Genomic DNA, 23249 nt, shown 5'->3' with positions numbered 1-23249 from the left:
CTCCCGTTAGCTCTGGGTTAGCACAGTTACCTATTAGCTACAAGCAGGTAGGATTTTGATAGATATCAATGATATCTATCAATGATATCTAGATGATAATGCTTCAGCTGTAGCACGTTATTTTTAATAAAAAAAAAAAAAAAATCATGTTTTTATTAAAAAAACTTTTTTAAAAAAATCATCTTTTTTTTTTTTTTTCTCTGTATTTTCACCGTGTCTTCCTGGCGCAGCCCGGAGTTACATGACCTTTTTTTTGCCCCCGACCCCTTATGATCCTATTGTATCTCTGTTCTTATCTATTGTAAGGCAGCGCTGTAATAGCTGCATGGCCTGAGCTTAGCTCGGTTCTGTATTGCTCTTTTGTCATGAATGTTACATGTTTGTATGTCTGACCTTGGACGAGCTGGCTTGAACTCTGAATTTCCCCTTGGGGATGAATAAAGTATCTTTGATTTGATTTGATGTTTTTTAATAAAAAGCTGTAGCATGTTATTTTTACTCTTTAACCTCCGTTAGCTGGTTAGCTCCCGTTAGCTATTAGCTACAGGCAGGTAGAAGTTTGATAGATGTCAATCATCCACACTCACAACCCCCTCTCAGCTCCACATCTTTACCAACTTTAGTAAATTCTGGGAGAGATGGCGACGGTGGGAACCGCCCAATGAGCTTCACATCAGCTTTTCAGAAACCTACGGGCGACGTCACGATGGCTCTGTCCATCTTTATACAGTGAACCAGCTTTTTCCCTTTAATCTGAAATCCCTCATGAGTATGAAAAGTGCGATCTAAATAAAGCTTTGTTCGTTCAGTCAGTCAGTAGGTCGGATGATGGTTCGATTGATTGATGTTCAGGTCTATGTTCAACAATGTTATAGATCCAAACAAAGAGTCAGCTGATTCCTGAATATACTGAATGAGCAGGTTAGTCCATCTTCCCTGATGGTGCAGCCATATTCCAAGTTGAAGGATGCACTGGGCTCTTGTGAAAGGGTGGTTCAGGGAACAGGAGACACCATTTTTACAGACGTGTTGCCCACCACAGAGTCCAGTCCTGAAGGCCACTGGGAATCTTTGCAGGAAAACATGGCAGAAGTCCGTCAAAACGATGCCCCAGGGACTACTGGTGGAGCTCCAGCCAGATATTTGAGTTTTAGACTTTTTTTAGACGGGTTGTGTACAAACACAGTCTCTTTTCTCTATGTTTAGACACATAGATAAACTTTATTTATCCCTTTTGGGAAATACAGTTCGAACTATAACAATGTCCCATGTTCCAAGTAAAATCATAAAAAATGTAAAAATGAACATTAAGAACCCACTATTAAGAATAAATAAATAAATAACTGAGTAGATAAATACTGTAGGTACGGTAATAAAATAAAATAAAATGAACATTAACAGCTATTACTGGAGGTTATTAAAAGCTACTAACATTTTAATCACATTCCATAAAGTTTAGCCATTGTCTCTTAAAACACATACTGTCCACAGGGCCCATCGCTCTGTGTGTGTGTGTGTGTGTGTGTGTGTGTGCGTAGTAAAATACTTACATCAATTTCACTGAGCATCACGTCCACAACACTTCCAATGACGATGACAAAGTCAAAGACATTCCAGGGGTCTCCAAAATAACCCTTCAATCAAACAAGATGTGCAGATATGTTGAGTTCTCACATCTCTGAAGGCTAAAACACCAGACACACACACATGTACAACCACTGTGTTTGACATTTCCACTGTCAGTGAGTGACTCACTCACTAAGTAACCATCATTTATCAGTACAGATGTACTGGGGATCTGAGAACACAGATAATTGGTAAAAAGTATTAATGATATGTCACCAAACAAACGACCATTTACACTCTTCTCTAAAGATAAATACGGAGCCTTCGTCCTTCTTCTCCGTTACACATTACACATGTAATTTGGCCCATTTTGAGGACTCTTGCAGATGTGTCTACTGACAGAGCAAATGTAACAGAATCACAGAAACTGTGGGAGCAGTAAAGCAGTACAGCTGATGTGCAACCAGAGAAGAAACAAAGAAGAAGCTACAGCATATTTAACGGCTTCCCAGACAACGCCATCTATTGCACATCTATTACTCCTTTTATGTTTCTTTATTAGAATGACCATCCTGACAGACAAACAGAGGGATAGATAGATAGATAGATAGATAGATAGATAGATAGATAGATAGATAGATAGATAGATAGATAGATAGATAGATAGATAGATAGATAGATAGATAGATAGATAGATAGATGCTAGTGTTAGTGTCTTATTGCTGATATCAGAACTCAGAGGTTAACTCTGAACTGCCCTCTGATTGGTTTATTGACTAACAAACATGCACTGACATTTGAAACTGATTTTGACTTGTCTAAATTGTATTTTATATGCAAATTATAGAATTAATGGTGCCATAGCGTCAAGCTATAATTTACTGTCACCAGCAGGAGGCAGTGTGGCACTTTGCTTCTCATCCGTTACGTCTAGCTTAACCGTTTAGTCTTGTGCTTTTTCTTCATTTGGATGAGCGAAGCTGCACTAAACAGAAGCACAATGACTCGTCTCATCCTCTCTCCTGTTTTATAAAGGGAAACCCTGTTCTGGGCTCACACCCTATACTGGACCTGTAACACTGACATAACTACAAAAGTACTAGCATAGCACAGACCTCCGCTAAGCAGCTCATTTCCACCCATATAGTGATAAAAACACTTTTCAAGTCATACATTCATTTTTTATGGACACAATATTAGACTAATAGATTAAGTGATAATGAATCCAATGTCTTGGCTACACTCTGGTGTTGGTTGCTATATATTCATTTGTTCCCTTGCAGTGTTAAAAAGTTTTCTAGTTTTAGGTGGTAGTATCCAGGATGTTGCCAGGATCCAGATCTATCTATGCTATCTTATAAAACCTGTTTCAAACTTGTCCTGGATTTTCTGGCCATTTATCGTAGAGTTATATGCATATACACTGAAAATGGCCCTATCTGGCAATTAGAAAGAATTCTTCCAAACAAAACCTGGATCCAGATGGTGATCCAGACAACTCACAAAATTTTATGAAATCTAAGTTAAATCTAATCTAATGAGGGGTGTTAAGTTAGTTCAGTTTAAGGGAGCATTCACACTGCTGCTGTTTGGTCCTCTAGAACGATTCATTTGGCACAGATTGTAGCCAGGCCCAAGCTGGACTAACCTTGGCTTTGAAGGCCATGAGTTTGAGGATCATCTCCACAGTGAAGAGCACGGTGAAGATCACATTCAGCATGTCGGACAGGTGCGTTACATGGTCCGACTGGTTGCAGTGCTGTGAGGTAAACAGGTTAGCTGTACAGAGATGGAACTGCAGGAAAAAAGTTCATCATTTTTAACACAATGTGTGCCGCAAACTCTTCCTCTGATCGGACACGTGATTTCTGCTGAAGTCTGCCTTTGTCTTCATCATTACAAAATGTTTTTAAACAACACGGCATCATCAGAACGGCACTTTCTGGAAGTGTTTGAGTCATAAACAGGAGGTAACGGCTGACCAGTCTCATACAGCAGTACCATGTTAAGGCTGGGCTGGGTGGCCGCCTACTGAGTTATGTTTGAGCACATGTTGTATACATACCTGCATTCCCAGACACATGGTGTTGAGCATGATGAGGAGGAACATGAGGTACTCAAAGTAGCAGGAGGTGACGATGTACCACACCTGATACTGATAGGGGTTTTTGGGAATGTAGCATCGCAGCGGTCGGGCCTTCAAAGCATACTGCACACACTGACGCTGCAGGATTTAAAAGGAAGGTGAGAAACGCCTGAAACAAACTTTAGAATCACTATTTTTCAGAGGGATCTCTTAAAGGCGCATTCCGTAACTTTCTGACCTTAAAACTCCATGTTACGGACCGGCTGTTTTGGACATGCAACGTCGCTGATTCAGCAAAGAAACGCAAGAATATTAAAAGAGAGAAAAGTCATTGTTAAACAAAAGTCATTCTGAGATCGTCTTTTGTTGACTGGAGAGAGAACAGATCAGGTTGGATGCAAGATGGATGCTGAATTACCTGGAGCGCGTGACGAGAAAATGCCCAAAGTCCTGCAGTGTCTTTAAAGCAGCACGACTTAACGTTATAAGACTTTCTCAGTGGGTCACCACCTAACAAGAGTCAATCCAACATCCGCTCTTCAGATCTCTCCAGCAAGTAAAAGACAGTCTATTGTTGACTCTTTGTCTTAATTTCCGCTCTCTTCTTCATTTCTCCTCTGCTCTGCACCAGATTATGTCCTCTTTGGGACGATGCAGCATGCATTTATTCCACTACCAATTTTCATCAAATGGGTTTTATGGTCAGAAAGTTATTTGATGCTGCTTTAAATGTGGTTGTAAAATAGTTTCTGTAACCTCTCAGATTTAACCTTTAAGACGGCAAAGAAGAGACTGTGTTTCATCCAGTTATTGCCTCATTCAGGGATTAAACTACAAAACCTAACAGGCTGATGTCCTTCACTAGATGTCACCTGCTTGCTTATTGGAATTTGAAATGATGTGGAGCAAGAGGAACGGCTTTTTTTAAACATATCTTTTAGTGTTTTTTTTAACCAACATCAGACTAGTGTCTTAACCTGCCTGCCTCCAGCGTCCTGATTAGAAATTCCAGTTGCTCGCTGGAACTGATGATGGAAGCAACTATCATTAACTGGTGCGATGAGAAGGGAGGAAAAATATGACAGAAACTAGCAAAAATATAAATAAATAAAAAGACCTCCAAAAAACCTCCAGAAGGCTTAAACAAAATCAGCTTCCTGGGAAGCATTGAGGTGTAGCGATGAGGTGGAGGTGTGGACCCAAATGTAGAGACGGGAGGCAGGGATGCAGAATCAAGATGTTTTATGAAACTAAACGGGAAAAAAAAAAAAACTGGAGGGCTACACTCAGGCAGAACGACAAACACAATGAAGCAGCCCTGAAGAACAGAAGCCAGGTGGTACATATACACAGAACAAGACACAGATGGGATGACTAAATGAAACCAGGTGAGCGAATGGACAGCAGGCAAAACAGGAAAGAAGCCAAAAGAAACTAAACAAGGAAAACTTCAAAATAAAACAAGAAACCAGAAATAAAGACACAAAAAGTCCAAACCATGACATGAGGTGTGAAACACGCAGCTGATAACCAGAACAAACCCACCTGATTCTTGTCCAGCTCACAGTTCTTGTACTCCTGCTCTCCCTGTTCCTGGAAGGTGACGATGACGAAGCCCACAAATATATTCATCATGAAGAAGGCAATGAGGATGAGGTAGATGATGAAGAAGATCGAGATGGCCACTCGATTGTTGTACACGGGCCCTGTATCCTCCATGTTGGAATCAATGGCTTTATATAGAATCCTGTGCAAATAAAGTTTAGTAGAAATGTGAAACATCCAACAAAATGTGTCACAAACTGGTTAAAAGATGTTTTTAGTCCACAGTAATGAACTGAAACCATCAGATGGTGACTCACTTTGGCCATCCTTCAAACGTAGAAATGGTGAAGAGAGCCAGCATGCCGTTGAGGATGTTGTCAAAGTTCAGTTCCGAGTTAATCCATACCCTCTGACGAACCTCCATCTCATGAAGCGCGCCTTCCTCGAATTTTATATACCAGCCCCTGAGCCACAGAGAGGGAGGAAGGACAGGTAAGGCCGAGCTACCAACATCTGAGACATGCCAGAGGATGCATCTGAAAGTGATTTGTTCAGGCCTAGAGACTGTCAAGGTAAAAAGTTTCCGCTTTTCTCTCTTCTGCAGGCTGGTTGGTTTCCAATGTATGACACGTTTATGTGTTTGTTTAGACACAAGAAACATCTCAGAAAGTTTCCACCTGTTAAGATTACAGTTTTACATTAAAACCTCTTTTCATGATCTGATAGTCACATCTGGTAGTCACAGCACCATCCAACGATGTTTTTTCTCTGTACATCTCGTTGAAATGAAAGCGATTTACTTGCAGGTTTCTTCAGTCATCTTGTCTGGATCCGTGCAGGCGTAAAACTTGCCCTGTGAAGACAACATAAGTAAATGCTCCATGCAGGAGGTCTGCGGATGAAGATGCCAGAAACAGTGACTTTATTCCCCCTCTCACTCTGAAAAGTTGGACTCCAATGCAGGCAAACATGAAGTCCAGCAGCACTGTGACCAGTACAATGTTTCCAATGGTCTTGACAGCAACAAACACACACTGAACGACGTGCTGTGAAGAAAACAATGAACTATTTCAGCATCAGACTTTATTTAGACTGAAAGGCTGTTGAGAAATGACTTGTACCTTGAGTCCTTTGGCTCTGTTGATGGCCCTCAGAGGACGGAGGACTCTCAAAACCCGGAGAATCTTGACCACTGAGATAGCACTGGACCTACAGGACACGTACATGAGAACAGTGAATGCATGTGGAAGTGCTCTGACAAACCCAGAACGACTGAACAAGGATACTTTTTTATAAATTTTCTATAACTTGTGGTTATGTTATAATCATCCTGCAACAAACTCCATGTGGTAAAAATCAGTCAAATTCAACTTCACCTGCTCTGAATCCTCAGCTTTCGCTGGTCAGATGTGTCTTTTTATATTAGTCATTCACTCATTCATCATCCTAACCGCTTAATCCGATGAAGGGCCGCGGGGAAGCTGGAGCCTATCCCAGCAGTCTTTGGGCGAAAGGCAGAGTACACCCTGGACAGCTCGCCAGTCCATCGCAGGGCCATCTTTTCATATTATTGTGACCTATATTGAGAGATCAGCACCATTGCTACAGTTTTGTTGCAACTGAAGCGTGTCTGTGCTTATCCAATGACAGTAAAGCTTTTCTAATTCTAACTCTTATCAGATCAGACTACATCATACCATACTAGATCAGACCAGACCAGACAGATCAGATCAGACCAGACCAGACCAGACCAGACAGATCAGATCAGATCAGATCAGACCAGACCAGGCTATTCCAGACTATACCATACCGTGCCATACCATACCATACCATACCATACCATACAATGCCATACCATACTAGATCAGACCAGACCAGACAGATCAGATCAGATCAGACCAGACCAGACCAGACCAGGCTATTCCAGACTATACCATACTGTGCCATACCATACCATACCATACCATACCATACCATACCATACAATGCCATACCATACTAGATCAGACCAGACCAGACAGATCAGATCAGATCAGACCAGACCAGACCAGACCAGGCTATTCCAGACTATACCATACTGTGCCATACCATACCATACCATACCATACCATACCATACCATACAATGCCATACCATACCATACCATACCATACCATACCATACAATGCCATACCATACCATACTATACTATACCATACCATACCATACCATACCATACCATACTATACTATATTATACCATACCATACCATACCATACCATACCATACCATACCATACTATACCATATCATACCATACAATGCCATACCATACCATACCATACCATACCATACCATACCATACCATACCATACAATGCCATACCATACCATACCATACCATACCATACTATACTATATTATACCATACCATACCATACCATACCATACCATACCATACTATACTATATTATACCATACCATACCATACCATACCATACCATACCATACCATACCATACCATATCATACCATACCATACCATACCATACCATACCATACTATACCATACCATACCATACCATACCATACCATACCATACCATACTATACCATACCATACCATACCATACCATACCATACAATGCCATACCATACCATACTATACTATATTATACCATACCATACCATACCATACTATACCATACCATACCATACCATACCATACTATACCATACCATACCATACAATGCCATACCATACCATACCATACCATACCATACCATACCATACCATACAATGCCATACCATACCATACCATACCATACCATACCATACCATACCATATCATACCATATCATACCATACTAGACCAGACCAGACCAGATAGTTTATGTTATCTTTTTTATTGTGCGTTGTGTTTATGTTGTTGTTGTTTTTGTCCACTGGGAGCAGTGCTGTTGTACACATAGACATCATATATTCGTAGACACCGCATTGTATCACGCCGCCTATACGAGCTGACGTCTCATCGCACCGCCATCTTGGATGGGTCTCCCATGCGCCTCCAATGCATTTATTTGTAAGGTGTAGGTCCAACCACGACAAGAACTCCATGGATTTTTACCTGTTTCTCCTCACAGTTTGGTTTGTTACAAAGGGCAGAGATATTGTTATGATACAGATCACTGTAAAACATTAAAAAACAACGTGCTTTTAAGTTAAAATATTTTGATAAGTCCTATAGTTAGGGATCACTAGCTATCTAACGATCCCTTAGTTATGCTGCGATAGGTTTAGACTGCCGAGGGACATTTCCTGGTACACAAGGGCTGCTAACTTTCCAAAAACCTTGGAGTAAGATTTAATGAAGACAATCCAAATTTTGCTGTGTACAGAACAGCAAGACATTAGACCCAGGATGTTTCATTTTATGTAGGTTTAATAATAAAATATAGCACTCAGAAGTAACATTACACATATACATATATACACACACACATATACATATATATATACATTCATTCATTCATTCATTTTCCGAACCGCTTATTCCAATTCAGGGTCGCGGGGAAGCTGGAGCCTATCCCAGCCGGCTTTGGGCGACAGGCAGGGTACACCCTGGACAGCTCACCAGTCCATTGCAGGGCCACACAGAGAGACGAACAACCACTCACGCTCACACTCACTCCTAGGGGCAATTTAGAGTGACCAATTAACCTATCATGCATGTGTTTGGATGGTGGGAGGAAGCCGGAGTACCCGGAGAGAACCCACATATATATATGTTAATATTATTTATCAACCAATTATGTAGAAAAGGGTTGTTTTTTTTTTTAAGTGTGTAATATATACGCGTTGTTCCACAAAAGAGTTTTGTGGGGAAACTACGTTGACGCTGCAGCAAAACTCAACAGCGGAGACCCATCCAATATGGCGGCGACGCTGGTTCACTCTCCAGCGCTCAATGAGGCGTCTACGTATATATGATGTCTATGGTTGTACAGTGTAACTGCTGCAGGAAGGAAGGAGTATTTCAGGACCAGTCAGTTACTTTTAAGCTGTGTTTGTCCATTCTATCATGGTGTTCGGAGGAGTTATTATTTTGGTATTCTCCATGTTAATGAGGAGGTAGTTCTGATGGCACCGGTCTCCAAAATCCTGCTTAAGTTCACTGTACAACCCTCTGTACTCCCTGCCATCCCCATCATGTTCAGGACATGAACAACCATCATGACATCAGACTGAGTTGTTATTTACTGAGCAGAAACTAAAACACTGGTTCCTCTCCTTGAGCCAGCAGCTTGTAGAAACTCCTCCAGCATCATGAGCGTAAGTACTGGTTTTCAGTAGCTCTTATGTTTGTGGAGGAATTTCCTCCACCTTTCCTTTAAAAGTTGCTTCCGGTTATTCTGGTTTGCAGCTCTGGTTTCTGCACAGCTCTCTCAGTTCTGGACTTTGAGTAAACCTCGTTGGGACCCCTTCTGCTTCCCCCTCCAGCCTGTCAGTTTCCTGCAGCCAGGGGAAAAGAAGCAACTGGAGAGACTGAACCAGAACCAGGTTGCGGGTCCAAATGGGGTCGGATTTGACTGGATCATGTCAACAGCGTCATTTTGTTCTTGTTCAGCCCTTCTGCTGTAGATCTGCTGCTGTTTGGGATCATCGCCCCGGTGCACGAGACAGCTCCAACCAACATTTACCGTCAGACAGATAGACTCACATCTGACTCTGGAACACTTTGGTGTCCAGAGGAGTTTCATGGTCCACTCAATGACTGCAAAGTGTCCAGATCATGCAGCTTCAGAACAAGTCCAGGTCATTAAACAAGACACCCCTGGTCAGTCTTTTTCTGATTGGACTTTCATGAACTTTAACATTCAAATGCAAAGTGAATATAAAGCTCTTTGCTTTATTTCATGGTCTGGCCTTGATGTGACATCTACAGCTGGGAAGTTCGGCAGCTGTGTCGAACATTTTCCCCTTGTTAATAATCTTTCTGTTTAATGATGGACTCCAGATAGTTTGGAAATGACATTTTAACCTCTCTGAAATTGATACATAAAGACCCTAAAGACTGATACATATTTTTAGGTGTATTTTTTAAATATATATATATAAAAACATGTTTAGTTTCCAAAAGATTTTTCTTGATGGTCCCGCATGATGAATGTTTTCATTAATTTAAATGAATATTAAATGTCCTTGTTCAGCTGTAGTTTTAATATGATCAGGCTCATTTAATTTGATCCTGGTGTTTCTGTTGTAGTTCAGGTCGTTGGCATGAAGACACTGGCTCTGTGGGGATTAAGATTTTTTTTTTTAAGGATGAACTGCAGCACCAGTCAAAGGTTTGGACACTTTCTTATTAAATCCATTGGCTGAATGTGTCCAAACTTTTGACTGATTGTGTGCACATCATATGAGAGTGGAGGAACTATTCGATATGACCGAGCAGAAAGTTGAGGCATTGACAGGTGGTAATTGTTATTGCATGCAGAACTTACTCCATGCCCATGGACAGAAGCGACACACTGACTACCAGAAGATCCAGGATGTTGAACGAGTTCCGACAGAAGGACCCTTTATGAAGAATGGCACCATATGTTGTCATCTGAAACCAAAACCTCTGAATTATCCACACCAGAACTGGAGGACTTAGTACAACACAGCTGCAAGTCAAAATGAAAGCCAACAAAAGAAATTAATTTTCTTCCGTTTCTCGATGATAAACATCCAAATAAAGCATTCGCTGTTAAAAAAGAACAACATTTATTTGATGTTTTACTTTGAGAAGTTTGTTCTCTGTCAGTTTGGCAGAGAAATTTCTTTTTATTAAAATAAAGTCATTTGTTGCTACTTTGAAAAAGTCACTGTTCTACTGCAAAATCGTTGTATAGGAGCCGATTTGTCTAACTGTGTTCCTCCTTGGTGCTGTTAGAGGGTGCTGCATTGTTACCTGGGCAGGTGACGCATACAGGAGGAAAGTGTCACTGGTTGGGTAGATGTTTAGCACATAATATTGAAGGAGCTAAGTCTAAACCAGGGATGGGCAACTCCAGTCATGTGAGCCGCAGTCCTACACGTGTTGGGAGTCTCCCTGCTGCAACTCAGTTGCTGCAAATCAGTGTGTAATTAGCAGACTAGTGCAGTTGGATGTCAAGCTCTGCAGCCGTCTACTAATTAAGTCTGATGTGAGTCAGCTGAGTTGCAGCAGGGAAACTCCCAACATTTGTAGGACTGCGGCCCTCGAGGACCGGAGTTGCCCACTCCTGGTCTAAACAAAGCTACTGAGACAGCTTGACCTGAGAGTTGGTTTGACGCGCCGCTTCGCTGTGATTGACTTCCACTCAGATCACCTAATTTCAGTTTCAATAATCTTTATTCCTTTCGCAAATAATTTGTGGCATACAAGTGTCTACTCATGCCCTGTGGTCAAAAACCCTTTGCCCTTCCGGGCCAAACATCTGTCCAACCAGTGACGCTTTCCCCCCTATATGTGTCACCTGTCCAGGTAACAATACAGCACCCTCTAACAGCACCAGTGAGGAACACAGTTAAACAAATTGTCTCTTATACGTTGTTTGAAAAACTAAAAGTTTGAAGTGAGCTTCTGAGATGAAATGAGTCCAGCTGCACTGGCGTTGGTCTCCGTTATAATGATCCAGGTCCTTCAGTCCAGACCAACAAATAGAACTGGAGCTAATTTCCATAAAAACGCATCATGTTATCATGACATTAAAAAAATGACCTGATTAAAAAAAATAAAAATTGCAAAATCACTGGACAGAAATTTGTTACTAATGTAACCTCCACATTGGTTTACACCGACCCAATAAACATAATGCTGTGCGAATTATTCAGACGAAATATTCGGAGTAGGTATGTAGTCACGGGAAGCCAGGAATCGAGCCACCGACTTGTGTTCCTCCTGAGTTACAGCCACCCATAGACGGATTTATATGATTGATGGTGGAGTTTTGACTTTCTTTTTAATGACAGAAGACAAGATTAATAGTATATCTGGTTTAATAATCCTTTATGAGTAACATGGAAACATGATTTTGATGAGTGTGATGTAGAACCAGAGCTTTGTAATCTGCCACTGGTGGCTAAAGTGGGAAATGATTTCATGGCTCCGCTAACACGACTCAGACGATATTTCACTTTAACAGGCAGGGTTAGGGGGTGCCATTTGAGCTAAGAAAGAATTTATTTATGTAATAAAAATGTAAGTTATCATGCAGCACCACCCCTACTTAAATAATAAATCATTACCAGAGTTATTTGATAGTTTCCAACTTATTAGTGAAAGCTGAACACTTAGTAACTTGCAGAACAAAGGCTGGAGTTGTTTATGTTTCATGCTGGGGAGGTATGTGAACAACAGCTAAAAGAAAACTAAACTGGTTTAAAATAATTTTTTTTAAATTGTTGGTTCAGTTTCTTCAACCCTGCATGTCAACTGGAGGGTGAAAACAATTGCTCATTCAGATCTTTTTCTTTTTATTACACTGCAATCAAGAAACCACTGATTCGTTTTTAATTTTTCACCTAATCTGGGTTTTCTTTTAGTTTGTCCCCCACCTGCATCAAAGGTAGTCTTTTTGATGTCTTGGGTTACCTTCAGGACAATTTCTGCTGTGAAAACCGAAGTGAACACGATATCAGCGTAGGCCAACACCTGAAAGATAAGATTGTTTTCAGTTAATACAAAAAAATAACATGTAAGTTACACCTCAACTATATTTAAAGTATACACAGTAATAGTAAAATGAAAGTACATCTTCTAACAGTATCAGAACAGTATCAGAAACAGTATCTCCATGGCTCAGGGTCCTTAGCAGACACAAGGAGGGCTTCATAAGTGTTTGGGACTCTGAGTCGAGTTACACATAAAGGTCCAGTGTGTATACATGCTGATATCTAGTGGTAAAGATGGATATAGTACAGCTGTGAATGTCAACTTTTTCCCACACAACTGACACCATGAGGAGAGGAGAAAGCTGAAAATAAAAAAATGTGCCAGAAGACTCCTAAGCAAGGATAAATCTGTAAAATGCAACTAGTCTCACTGATTAGGAATGTAAAGCTTGTCAACTAGATGCTATTATGGGGAACATCTGGTTTGGGCTCCTCTTCAGGTACATCTAACTGGAAGGAGGGTCCCTGTAGATTACGGCTGAACTGTAAGGACTACTATCTGAGAAATGACTCGACGAGCTTGGAGAAGTGTCCAAATGTGCTGGAAGGAAGAAATGATTGATGAAGAGGAAAATCTGCCACCCCACAACCCAAACCTGGATAAGCAGAAGAATTACATTAGTGATGATTGACACACCCACCCACCCATACACACGTTATTACACAGCAAAACTGTTATAGCTTACTAACAAATTGTACTTTTTTTCACAAACTTTGTCCAATGAAAGCATTTATCCTAATTTTTCTTTCATTGTCGGAAGTTTTCTCACTAATGTGCGGACACACTGTGTAAATGACCTTGCTAATACTTGTTTTATTGTGAAATCAGTTCGGAAGTGTTTATGTACTGTGTATTGTTGATTCAGCTAAAGCTTTTATTTTGAATGGGTTCGGAAGAGTAAGGTGTCGAAAATCGGCCGTAATTGCTGAAAAAGGTATGCAGCTGCAGCGTGAAGTCCCGGGTGTAAAAGAAAGTGCCCCACGGTTACGCAGGGAAATCGTTAGAGCTAAAGAAAGGCTACTTATACTGTCTTAGCACCTGGTTGATGAGGGAACAAGGTCAGTATTTCTGTTTTGTTATGTAAATGCAATTTTGTTAAATCTGACCGAAGTTTAATGTGGTCTGCAAAGTGTAAAGTTGAACAGCTTTTGGCCACTAGATGGTGCTCATGCTCTTTGATAAGGACTATTCTTAAGAAACGTTCAAGTTTAATAATTCTCATGTTTAATCAATGTGAATGTAAATACATGTGGGTAATTTTGTGTTATACAACAGGTAAAAACAATGTTAAAATGTTTAATTAACATAAATGGTAATAGCACTCGGAATAGGGATTGTTAAAGTGGATTTAAAGAAATAAGGTAAAAACATACAAATAAGGGTGCTAATTGTATTTTATTTGCTTTTGTAGCTCTTACGGTGTGTTTACATACACGGCTGATCAATAAAGGTTGTGAACCATCAGTTCGAGAGACCATCTTATCAATAGGGGATGCTACACACTGATCGCCCACGTTGCTGGAACTTTGTAACAAATCCGAGGAAAAGGATTTGCTACCAGTAGGTAGTAAGAATATCTTTAATACATATCTCATTGGAGTTTTTGCAATGAATTGACATCGACTAACTGCATTTTAATTTTACAACCATAGTTTTAAATGTATTTTAATGGATGACTGAATCAAATACTAGATTAAAAAAATACTAGAATAAATAAATAAATACTAGATTAAAAAAAAAAAATCAAATACTAGATTAGGATATAAGGATATTAATACTGTAACATAGTTCTAGTCTTTTTCTTATGTCTGAAAAAACACATCTAAACAAACTGAACAGACCTAAATAAGAACCGTTTTAAGAACATTGATTTACAGCTTGAGTGTACATCTCGTTGTAGTACTTTTAACTTTAAAAAATGTTTTCGTCCAGACGCCTCATTAATAGACAATAATGTCATGGAGCATAGGTGATGATCTCCTGCTGTGATGGCAGCTTAAAGCTTCATGCTTCATGCTGCCTGAGCTTCTGGTGTTTTCTTTTAGACGGGGAAGTCTTTGTTGCTCACTGAGAAGCGTAAACAAAATATCTGGAATAACACCAGAGAAAATCAGTAGATTTACTGGTAGTTGCTTTTCTTTCCTCACTGACTTGCTAGAGGTGTCTGAAAACTCATTAACTAGCGTTAAAGTCGTGAAGTTACTAACGGTAACTATAGTGACTGAATAAAACCTGCTAATAAAAGCTTAAACCTGAAGTGCTGCTTGCATGAACAACTAAATGACATGTTTTTCATCACTCAGGTTACTTGTACCCGATAATGCAACATCCAAGCAATTAGTCATTTTATCTTTCATTGCCCACTAAATGTATCCTTAAGTATATAACTCTGTAAGCAGTATAGTGACGGTTATCCGTATATTGTCCATAGCAACTGGTGAAAGGAATGGATGAACATACAACAGAACAAAAAAGATCAAAAAGCTGTGTTCACCTTCCAACAAGCAACACCTGTCACCTGGAGAAAGGCGATTGTGAACAGAGATTGTGACCAATGCTGCCATCTAGTGTACAGACAATATACATACAAATATGTTTGGGTTGTTTTTTTTTTTTTTTTTTAAAAAGGCTCCTATAAGGACAAGGAATAAAACCTGAGAAGTGGAAGAAGATGTACTTTCTGCATCATACATGCAGTTCATTACCTTGTTCCTGAAAGACATGGGGTCAATGGGATCCTCAGCAGCTAAAGAAACTGACGACAGCAGGATGAAGAGGAGGATGATGTTGGTGAAGGTTGTTGCGTTAATAATTCGATGGCAGAGTTTCCGAAACCTTAAATAATATAAAAACATTCAATAGTTAAAAAAAACAATTAAATGAAGACAAAGAAACATTCCTGGCAGCTGTTGTTTACAAATAAAGCCGAGTTGAATTAAGGACATGGTAGTTAAATTAGACTTGAACAGATGTGAAAAGCGAAACACAGTCACCATGGCAACATGTTCTGACAACAATTTCTTTTAGGGTTTGTGGAAGCTAACAATCTTTACGTCCGACCTGCATTCAAACCAAAACCTGGTCTGGCTGATTCAAACAGCTTCAGACTCTTAACAAAGCACAACCCCGCCATCAGCTGAGTTACACAGCAACTCCCAACCATTGTGTGGTTTAACGTGCGTGTGTGTTTTTTAAGTTTCAAACTATTTTTTATTTTTATGTTGTTAAGCACTTTGGTATGCTTTTGTATGAAAAGTGCTATACAAATATAGTTTGATTTGATTTGATATTAAAGACACACTGTAGAACTTTTGCTACTTTCCAGGGACCCTAACCCTAATTTGGCATCCATCTTGCATCCTACCTGACCTGTTAGCTCTGTCCAGCCAGTAAAAGACAATCTTTCGGTGGTTCTTGTTTTGTCTCTTTGTCTCTTTTGATCTTCTTGTGTTTCTTTGCTGAATCAGTGACGTTGCATGTTTAACACAACCAGTGTGTTTATATCTGCTTTCTCGTGTGAAGTGAAACTCTGCTGCAGCGTCCCGTCGTGTCCCGGATATAAAAGTTGTATCATCTGTTTTCTCAGCCTCGGGACGATGCTGTAAAGAAGCAGCCCCAGAAATGTACAATATAGATGTCACAGTGTCATCAAACATGTCCGTAACGCTGAGTTTTAAGGTCAGAAAGTTACGTAATGCGTCTTTAAAAGAAATGAGTATTGGCACCAACAATAAATTTGATATATTTTCATCTGGAAAGACTGGAGAGAGGGAACCGATTGATGCAATTGGCTTGGTCGTTTCCGGGGATGTGTGAGCAACCCTGAAGCTCTGCTGCATTTACAGCTGATGCGCATACACATAAGTACCGTGTTATTATAATAAAATACAAAGACGACCAGCTTCCTACTTGTTCTGAGGCCCAAAAATAAAAAAGGAGCTAGCTTCTGGCATCGGCACCGCTTCCTCTTTCAACTGTAGATCTGCCATCGGACGAGGTCTGGGGCTTTCTGGAATCTCAGGGTCCTCCTCCTCATCATCACCTTCCCGGCAGAAAGATAGCACATACCTTTATTCTTTGATCAGAGAGTAATGAACTGAATATTAGCACAGAAGTGTGAGGTTTTACCTGGAAAGTCTGCTGGAGGAAAAGGATCTTTGATCTCATTGACATTAGATTCAAACTCATCAATTTTTAGCTGCAGGTTTGAACAGACAGAAAGGTAAGAAGATGAAGGGACATCACTTTGTTTTTCACTTCTCACACAAAGGCAGCGCATGCTCTGGATTAGTCACCTTAGCCGTGGTAGGGATCCCCTCTACTCCTTTGGCCCTTTGCTCAGCCAACTTCTTTGCCAGGTTTGCTTTTTCCTCTGAGGCCTTGTCAGACATGTTGGCCCTACAAACAATCACAGCATCTAAATCAGCTGGTTGTTGGACTGACAGCATCTCTAATCTTCATATCTGATCATAGTCATATGAATCTCACATCCCATTTAGTTTTTCCACTGTCTGGATTGACCTCTTTGGTTTCCTGTTCTGATTCACATGTATTGTTCTGCATGCACATATATTTTACCGTCAATAATCTTATATCTCTTACCACCTATCAAATGTTGAAACTGAGACCTTTTACCACTTCATGGAATATTTGCTCGTTTTTAATCGAATGGCAGCAATAAATCTCAAAGGAGTTGGATCAGGGGCAATAAAAGGCTGGAAAAGTTATCGGTATGAATGAAACACAACTGGAAGAGCAATTCACAACTAATTGGGTCAGCTGACAAAAAGTTCAGTAATATGAACAGATATAAAGGAACACGTTGGAGAGGCAGTAGCAAAAAGCGGGTCCTGAGTGTAAATCTGAAGAGTTGGAAAGTTGAAGCCCTATCAGGTAAAGAAGAAGCTTTTACTGAAGAGATACCCAGAAACTTATCGACTAATCAGTCACAGAAACAGACATCGACAAAAGTGGGACTGGATGTGGTGTTACATATGGATGTGTACTGGCAAGAATCTGGTGAAAGAGATGTAACACAATACGGCCAACAATATGATATATTGCGATACATTGGGATACTAGCAAGACAATATATTGCAATTTTTCTTTACTAGCAGTAAACACTGAACGCTGTTGCATGTTTGTCATCAGCTAAACTCATACAGGGCTTTGGAATATTGATATAATATTTTCACACAAAATATTGCACCATTTTGATATATCAGTATTTTCTTACACCCCTAGAGTTACATGACAATCCCTGGAGCTGCTGGGTGGTAGACCAGCACACCAGATCACATTGGCGCAGAATTCAGCACCAAGGTCTGATACTCCAGAATAAAGCTGGAACCAGAACCGTGCGTGAAAGAAAGTTGTGAGGATCAGGCTCTTTATTTCACAAGCTGTCCTGTTATACAAGAAGCTCCATAAATCCCATGTGGATACGGCCACACCATCAGAATCAGATGGTGGTGGGCAGCACTGGAGCACCACAAGAGCCTGTACTCTCACCATTTCCCTTCACACTGTACACCTCAGGCTTCCAATACAACTCTGAGTCCTGTCATCTGCAGAAATACTCTGATTACTCAGCAGTTGTGGGGTGTATCAGTGATGTGTGAGATTAATAAGCCTTCTGCCAGATTTCCACCTATGTTACATATTGTATCACCAGTATGCATTTCATAGAAATCAGTGTTGGGCTTTGGTCTAACATGGACTATTTTCTGATTTTAACAGTGAAAACTCACCTAAGAGCCTTCTTGCGCTTCTTTTCTTCAGCTTTCTCTTTCTGGGCTAAAGTCAAGGACTCGGCTTCTGCCAAATTATCAACAGCAATGGCCAGGAAGACATTCAGAAGGATGACTGGGTGACATCAAAGTCAAAGATTATAAATGAACAGAACTGACCTGCAGCAAAAGATCACATGTTGGTCAGAAATATGCACACGCACGTAAATACTCCATTAAAAAGGATACAGTTTCCACATACAAACAAGATGATGAAGTAGATGCTGACAAGGATTCCAGGCATTGTGGGTCCCCCATGGGCCATTATACCATCATACATAACAGTATTCCAGTCTTCGCCTGTCAGGATCTGATACACAAATGACCTAAATTTTATTGATATTACAATCTAAATGTCATTTTTACAGAGCCTGTTCTCCCCGTGTGTGTATGGGTTCTCTCCGGGTACTCCGGCTTCCTCCCACCGTCCAAAGACATGCATGTTAGGGTGATTGATTACTCTAAATTGCCCCTTGGAGTGAGTGTGAATGTGAGTGGTTGTTTCTCTCTGTGTGTCCCTGCGATGGACTGGTGAGCTGTCCAGGGTGTACCCTGCCTTTTGCCCAAAGACTGCTGGGATAGGCTCCAGCTTCCCCATGACCCTTCATTGGACTGAGCGGTTAGGATAATGATTGAATAAATTTTTACAGAGCCATATGTTAAATGTGATATAAGAAGACTCAGATGTCTCTGTGGGCTCAGCTTGGTGCAGGTGTACTGCCTTTGCAGGTGGAAGTGGGGCGTTATAAAAGCATCCCAGAAAAAGACAGATAATGTGTTTTGTGTAACTTGAGGAATTTTGATAATGAATGGCATTTTTTTGTTTTATTGGCCTTTATATCATTATATCAGAACTGTGCTGTTTGAGAAAATTCAATATAAAAATCCTGAATTGTTCTGGGTGACTGATGGGGAGAAGTTGGGTTGGCTGTTAGAAAATTACTGTAAATATAAAGTTTGGCCAGATTTCTGGAAAATGCCTGGAAACTTTGACAAAAGACTCTGTACTCAAATAATTTTTTTTTTTTTTTGTGTAACTGCTTTTGTGATTAGTTTATATTGTGTACGTTGGTCATCTTCTTGCTTTTAATGTTAGTAGTGTCATGTAAACCTAGTGGGCTGGGCACACAAGTGTATGACACTTCAATCAATCAACCAACCAACCAACCTTTAACTGTAAAAATACAAATAATTTATACCTTAAAAAGTAAACAAAATTTCATTTCACGTAAAAGACTGTTGTAATATTTGAGCATATCTATCATAAAATCACCAAAATAGCTAAATTCACGCCCAACCTTAATTATTTTTGCATAAAAACACGATGGCGTAGTGGTTAGAACTTAGGCCGAACAGCAGTTCAAGCCTTGGCTGGCCTTTCACCGACTATCCAGGTCATCTATAAGCACTGACAGGTAGTTTCAGCTATTATCCAGGTACTATTAGCTACTATCCAGGTATTATCAGGGTAGGAGCCATAAATGTAAGTAATTTTATTGTTTAGGAGTATGCTGATGTGTGTACTCTGTATTGGCACTTGGGTGACGGGTGTGTCACTTTTGGTGTGTATTCTACAGTTACAAATAGTTGCACTCACCTGGGCACATCACCTGTCGTGGCTGTAGAGGTGGGGTGGCTCAGGAGTAAAATTTTTTGTTGACTGCAAGTTGTGTAAGTCATCATTACGTTTTCTGCGTATTGTTTTTTTTTTTTGTTGAATATACTGAATAATATTATTGGAGTTTATATCGCTGTGACGTTGAAAATAAACAAAACGTTTAAAAAAGTTAAACCTTAGTCATCTGTACCTCCCATGTTTAGCCATGTTTAGTATTTCGGGGGATTTTATTCATCACAGGGTCACAAATTTATCTAAAATAAAAACTTGCAAACATGAACTCATTCATTCATTCATTCATTTTCTGAACCGCTTAATCAAATTCAGGGTCGCGGGGAAGCTGGAGCCTATCCCAGCTGGCTTTGGGCGACAGGCAGGGTACACCCTGGACAGCTCACCAGTCCATCGCAGGCAAACATGAACTTAAAACAAAAAAATTAAAAAAAAGTTTGGGACCAGCTGACTGGATTTGGGTTTGCTTTCCATTAACCGTTTCTTTCTTCCTTTTTTTGCAGCTTACGTGGGACAACTGAACAGGACAGACTTGGATTTCAGAAACCAGAGCATGTTCACTGTACCTGGAAAATGGTGATGAGAGCCTGAGGAAAGCTGTCGAAGGTGCTGCGAGGTTTCGGCCGGTTGGGAAAGTTGAACTTTCCTCCAAACACCTGCATTCCCAGCAGGGAGAAAATGACGATGAAGAGGAAAAGAAGCAGCAACAAGCAGGCGATGGAGCGGACTGAGTTCAACAGGGAAGCCACCAGATTACTGAGAGATGTCCAATATCTAAAAAACACAATATCAGCTCAAACATTTCACTTTTATTTTGAAAAAAAACAAACAAAACAAAACTCCACTGACTTGATATTTCACCTTACACATTTTCTGATTGGATAGCTACAATTTGTCACCTGGTGACTTTGAGAAGTCTCAGCAGTCTGATGCAACGTAGCACAGAGATTCCCATGACCGACATGACTCCCATGTGGACAAGGATGAGCTCCATGACGCCGGTGGACACCACAAAGCAGTCAAAGCGATTGAAGAGAGACATGAAGTAGGAGGGTAAGCCCAGAGCATACATCTTCATGAACATCTCCAGAGCAAACATAGACAGTAGCAGCTTATTGGCGTTGTCTTCACATGTTGGACGAGTGGAGGTCAGCAGTTCAAGGAGAAAGACAGACAGAGAAACAGCGACATTAAAGTGGAATTATTATGTGCATTTCAGGCTAATCTATTTTTATTTCTGAGACCAGAAGGGCTGGGATTGATCGAGTTATTGTCACAAATGGCTTTATTTACTTCAGACCGACCCTCTCCATAGGCTGTCAGATCAGCCTGCGGGCAAAACGAGTGGATTGAGACTCTTCCGCATTAAGCCCCGCCTCCCGCCACTGCACTACATCGGGAGCGCGCACCGCACCTGCTTTCGCCGTCATTGTAACATCTCATAAACAGAAGGATTAGGCTCATATGAACTCAATAAAAAAAAACAAAATACAATGTCAACACACAGCATACAGCCCTACATGTTGGAACCTGAATCAGAGCCTGAAAACGAAGTGGAAAACAGCAACCCACAGCAAGGAATGCAGCAGGATGTCTCTCTTTGGTAAACTCACCAGCCATCGTTGGAAATAACTTTATCCCACGTTTTCCACCCGCCTGATGTATTTGTACATGCCCTTGTTAACCAGTAGAAGGTAACCAATCACCGAACCTTATCCCCCGGGACGTCACAAGGATTTCCAAGAAGAAAAAAACTCTAAAACGACGCGTTTTTCATCGCCTTGGAAACCGAACGGAGAGAGTGCTGGAACTCAAACTCAAACATCTGTTTTGGTGATAAAAATGCTGTTCACATGTCTGATGAGGATTCAACACTGTAACACTGTAGAAAGCTCAGAAAACTTGAAATACCATAATAGCACCCCTTTAATACTTTTACATAGAAACAAGCATTACTTTACAATGCTAAAGCATATCTCCCTGGAAGCTCGCTGCATTTATAAACCAGTTGTTTATACATTTAGCAGCCACAATCAAAACATATATACTTCTTTATTTTTATTTCATTTACAGTTCACATGACTTACAGCAACTTTCTTCTATTCTTCTTCTGCAGAACATTGAGTGGAACATCCTACTGAGACCAGACAGACCACAAAACTATTTAAAACCAACAAACATGAACTGTCACGGTGGTGGTGAAGGTAGATAGTTTTGAATATCTGCCAAATAATGCTGAATAATGCTGTCCCAGCAGCTGCTTCTTCTATGCAAGCCTGTTTCTCTGACTTTAATGAAGAGACTGATTGTTTGATTTGAGAGAAATACTTCTTTGTTTTAAGCTTGAATATAATTTTGCTCTAAAAACTCACACTTGGAAAGTCTGTTCTTGCTCTCAAATGTAATGTTCTTCCTTTCAAAACTCTGTTCTTATGTTTAGTGATGTGTTTCAATTTTATATGATTAACAACAAATTTAGTTTCACCGATAATCACTGAATAAATGAATATTTACATTAGTAAAGCCTTTAACACACCTGTAGGTGTTATGTAACTGTGGAATTTATAGCGAGAATAAAAACACACTGTGGTAACTTGATCATAATGGGATCACACACAAGGGTTTGCCAAGAGTGTTATCTCAGAGTTATTAGATAACTTATAGATCCAGGAACAGCAGGCATTTTTGTTTTCTCATAGCAGTGGGAAGTCTCACGAGAACAGTGACTGGGAAGAGTGAAACTTAAGTATTTCTCATTCATACAGCTTCATGTAGTCGGCAGGAAAGCTACAATACTCCTCCCTCTTTAAGTCACAAAGAAATGGTATCAGTTACTTCCACACTCAGGTACTTCTAACGCCTTCATCACATTTATCAATGCTAAGGGTGCGTCAACAACATGGTAAACAGTAGACACTTTCAAAGAGGAAACAAAAACTCCTCCCTTGCCAGTTTG

At 40.3% G+C, this 23249-nt stretch overlaps 1 protein-coding gene across 2 annotated transcripts in view; it reads right to left on the bottom strand.

Moving 5' to 3' along the window:
• Window positions 1-23249, bottom strand: part of LOC306756907 (dihydropyridine-sensitive L-type skeletal muscle calcium channel subunit alpha-1-like) — a 70671-nt gene that overhangs the window by 28054 nt on the left and 19368 nt on the right. The window contains exons 11-28 of one of the 2 annotated variants that reach the window (XM_079241839.1): window positions 21193-21418; window positions 20860-21067; window positions 18853-18973; window positions 18625-18739; window positions 17170-17272; window positions 17003-17072; window positions 16784-16916; window positions 15580-15709; window positions 12794-12853; window positions 10677-10783; window positions 6319-6406; window positions 6136-6243; window positions 5998-6050; window positions 5515-5661; window positions 5198-5399; window positions 3632-3790; window positions 3215-3325; window positions 1551-1634 (exon numbers count right to left, since the gene is read on the bottom strand). In XM_079241839.1, the coding sequence (XP_079097965.1) occupies window positions 1551-1634; window positions 3215-3325; window positions 3632-3790; window positions 5198-5399; window positions 5515-5661; window positions 5998-6050; window positions 6136-6243; window positions 6319-6406; window positions 10677-10783; window positions 12794-12853; window positions 15580-15709; window positions 16784-16916; window positions 17003-17072; window positions 17170-17272; window positions 18625-18739; window positions 18853-18973; window positions 20860-21067; window positions 21193-21418 (2225 nt within the window). The remainder of the gene's footprint in view (window positions 1-1550; window positions 1635-3214; window positions 3326-3631; window positions 3791-5197; window positions 5400-5514; window positions 5662-5997; window positions 6051-6135; window positions 6244-6318; window positions 6407-10676; window positions 10784-12793; window positions 12854-15579; window positions 15710-16783; window positions 16917-17002; window positions 17073-17169; window positions 17273-18624; window positions 18740-18852; window positions 18974-20859; window positions 21068-21192; window positions 21419-23249) is intronic. The other variant, XM_079241840.1, reaches the window with a different exon arrangement.

This window comes from Telmatherina bonti (genome assembly GCF_933228915.1).
Source record: "Telmatherina bonti genome assembly, chromosome: 6".
Taxonomy (NCBI): domain Eukaryota; kingdom Metazoa; phylum Chordata; class Actinopteri; order Atheriniformes; family Telmatherinidae; genus Telmatherina; species Telmatherina bonti.
Note: the sequence above shows the minus strand (reverse complement) of the source record. Positions and strands in the feature narration are given on the sequence as shown.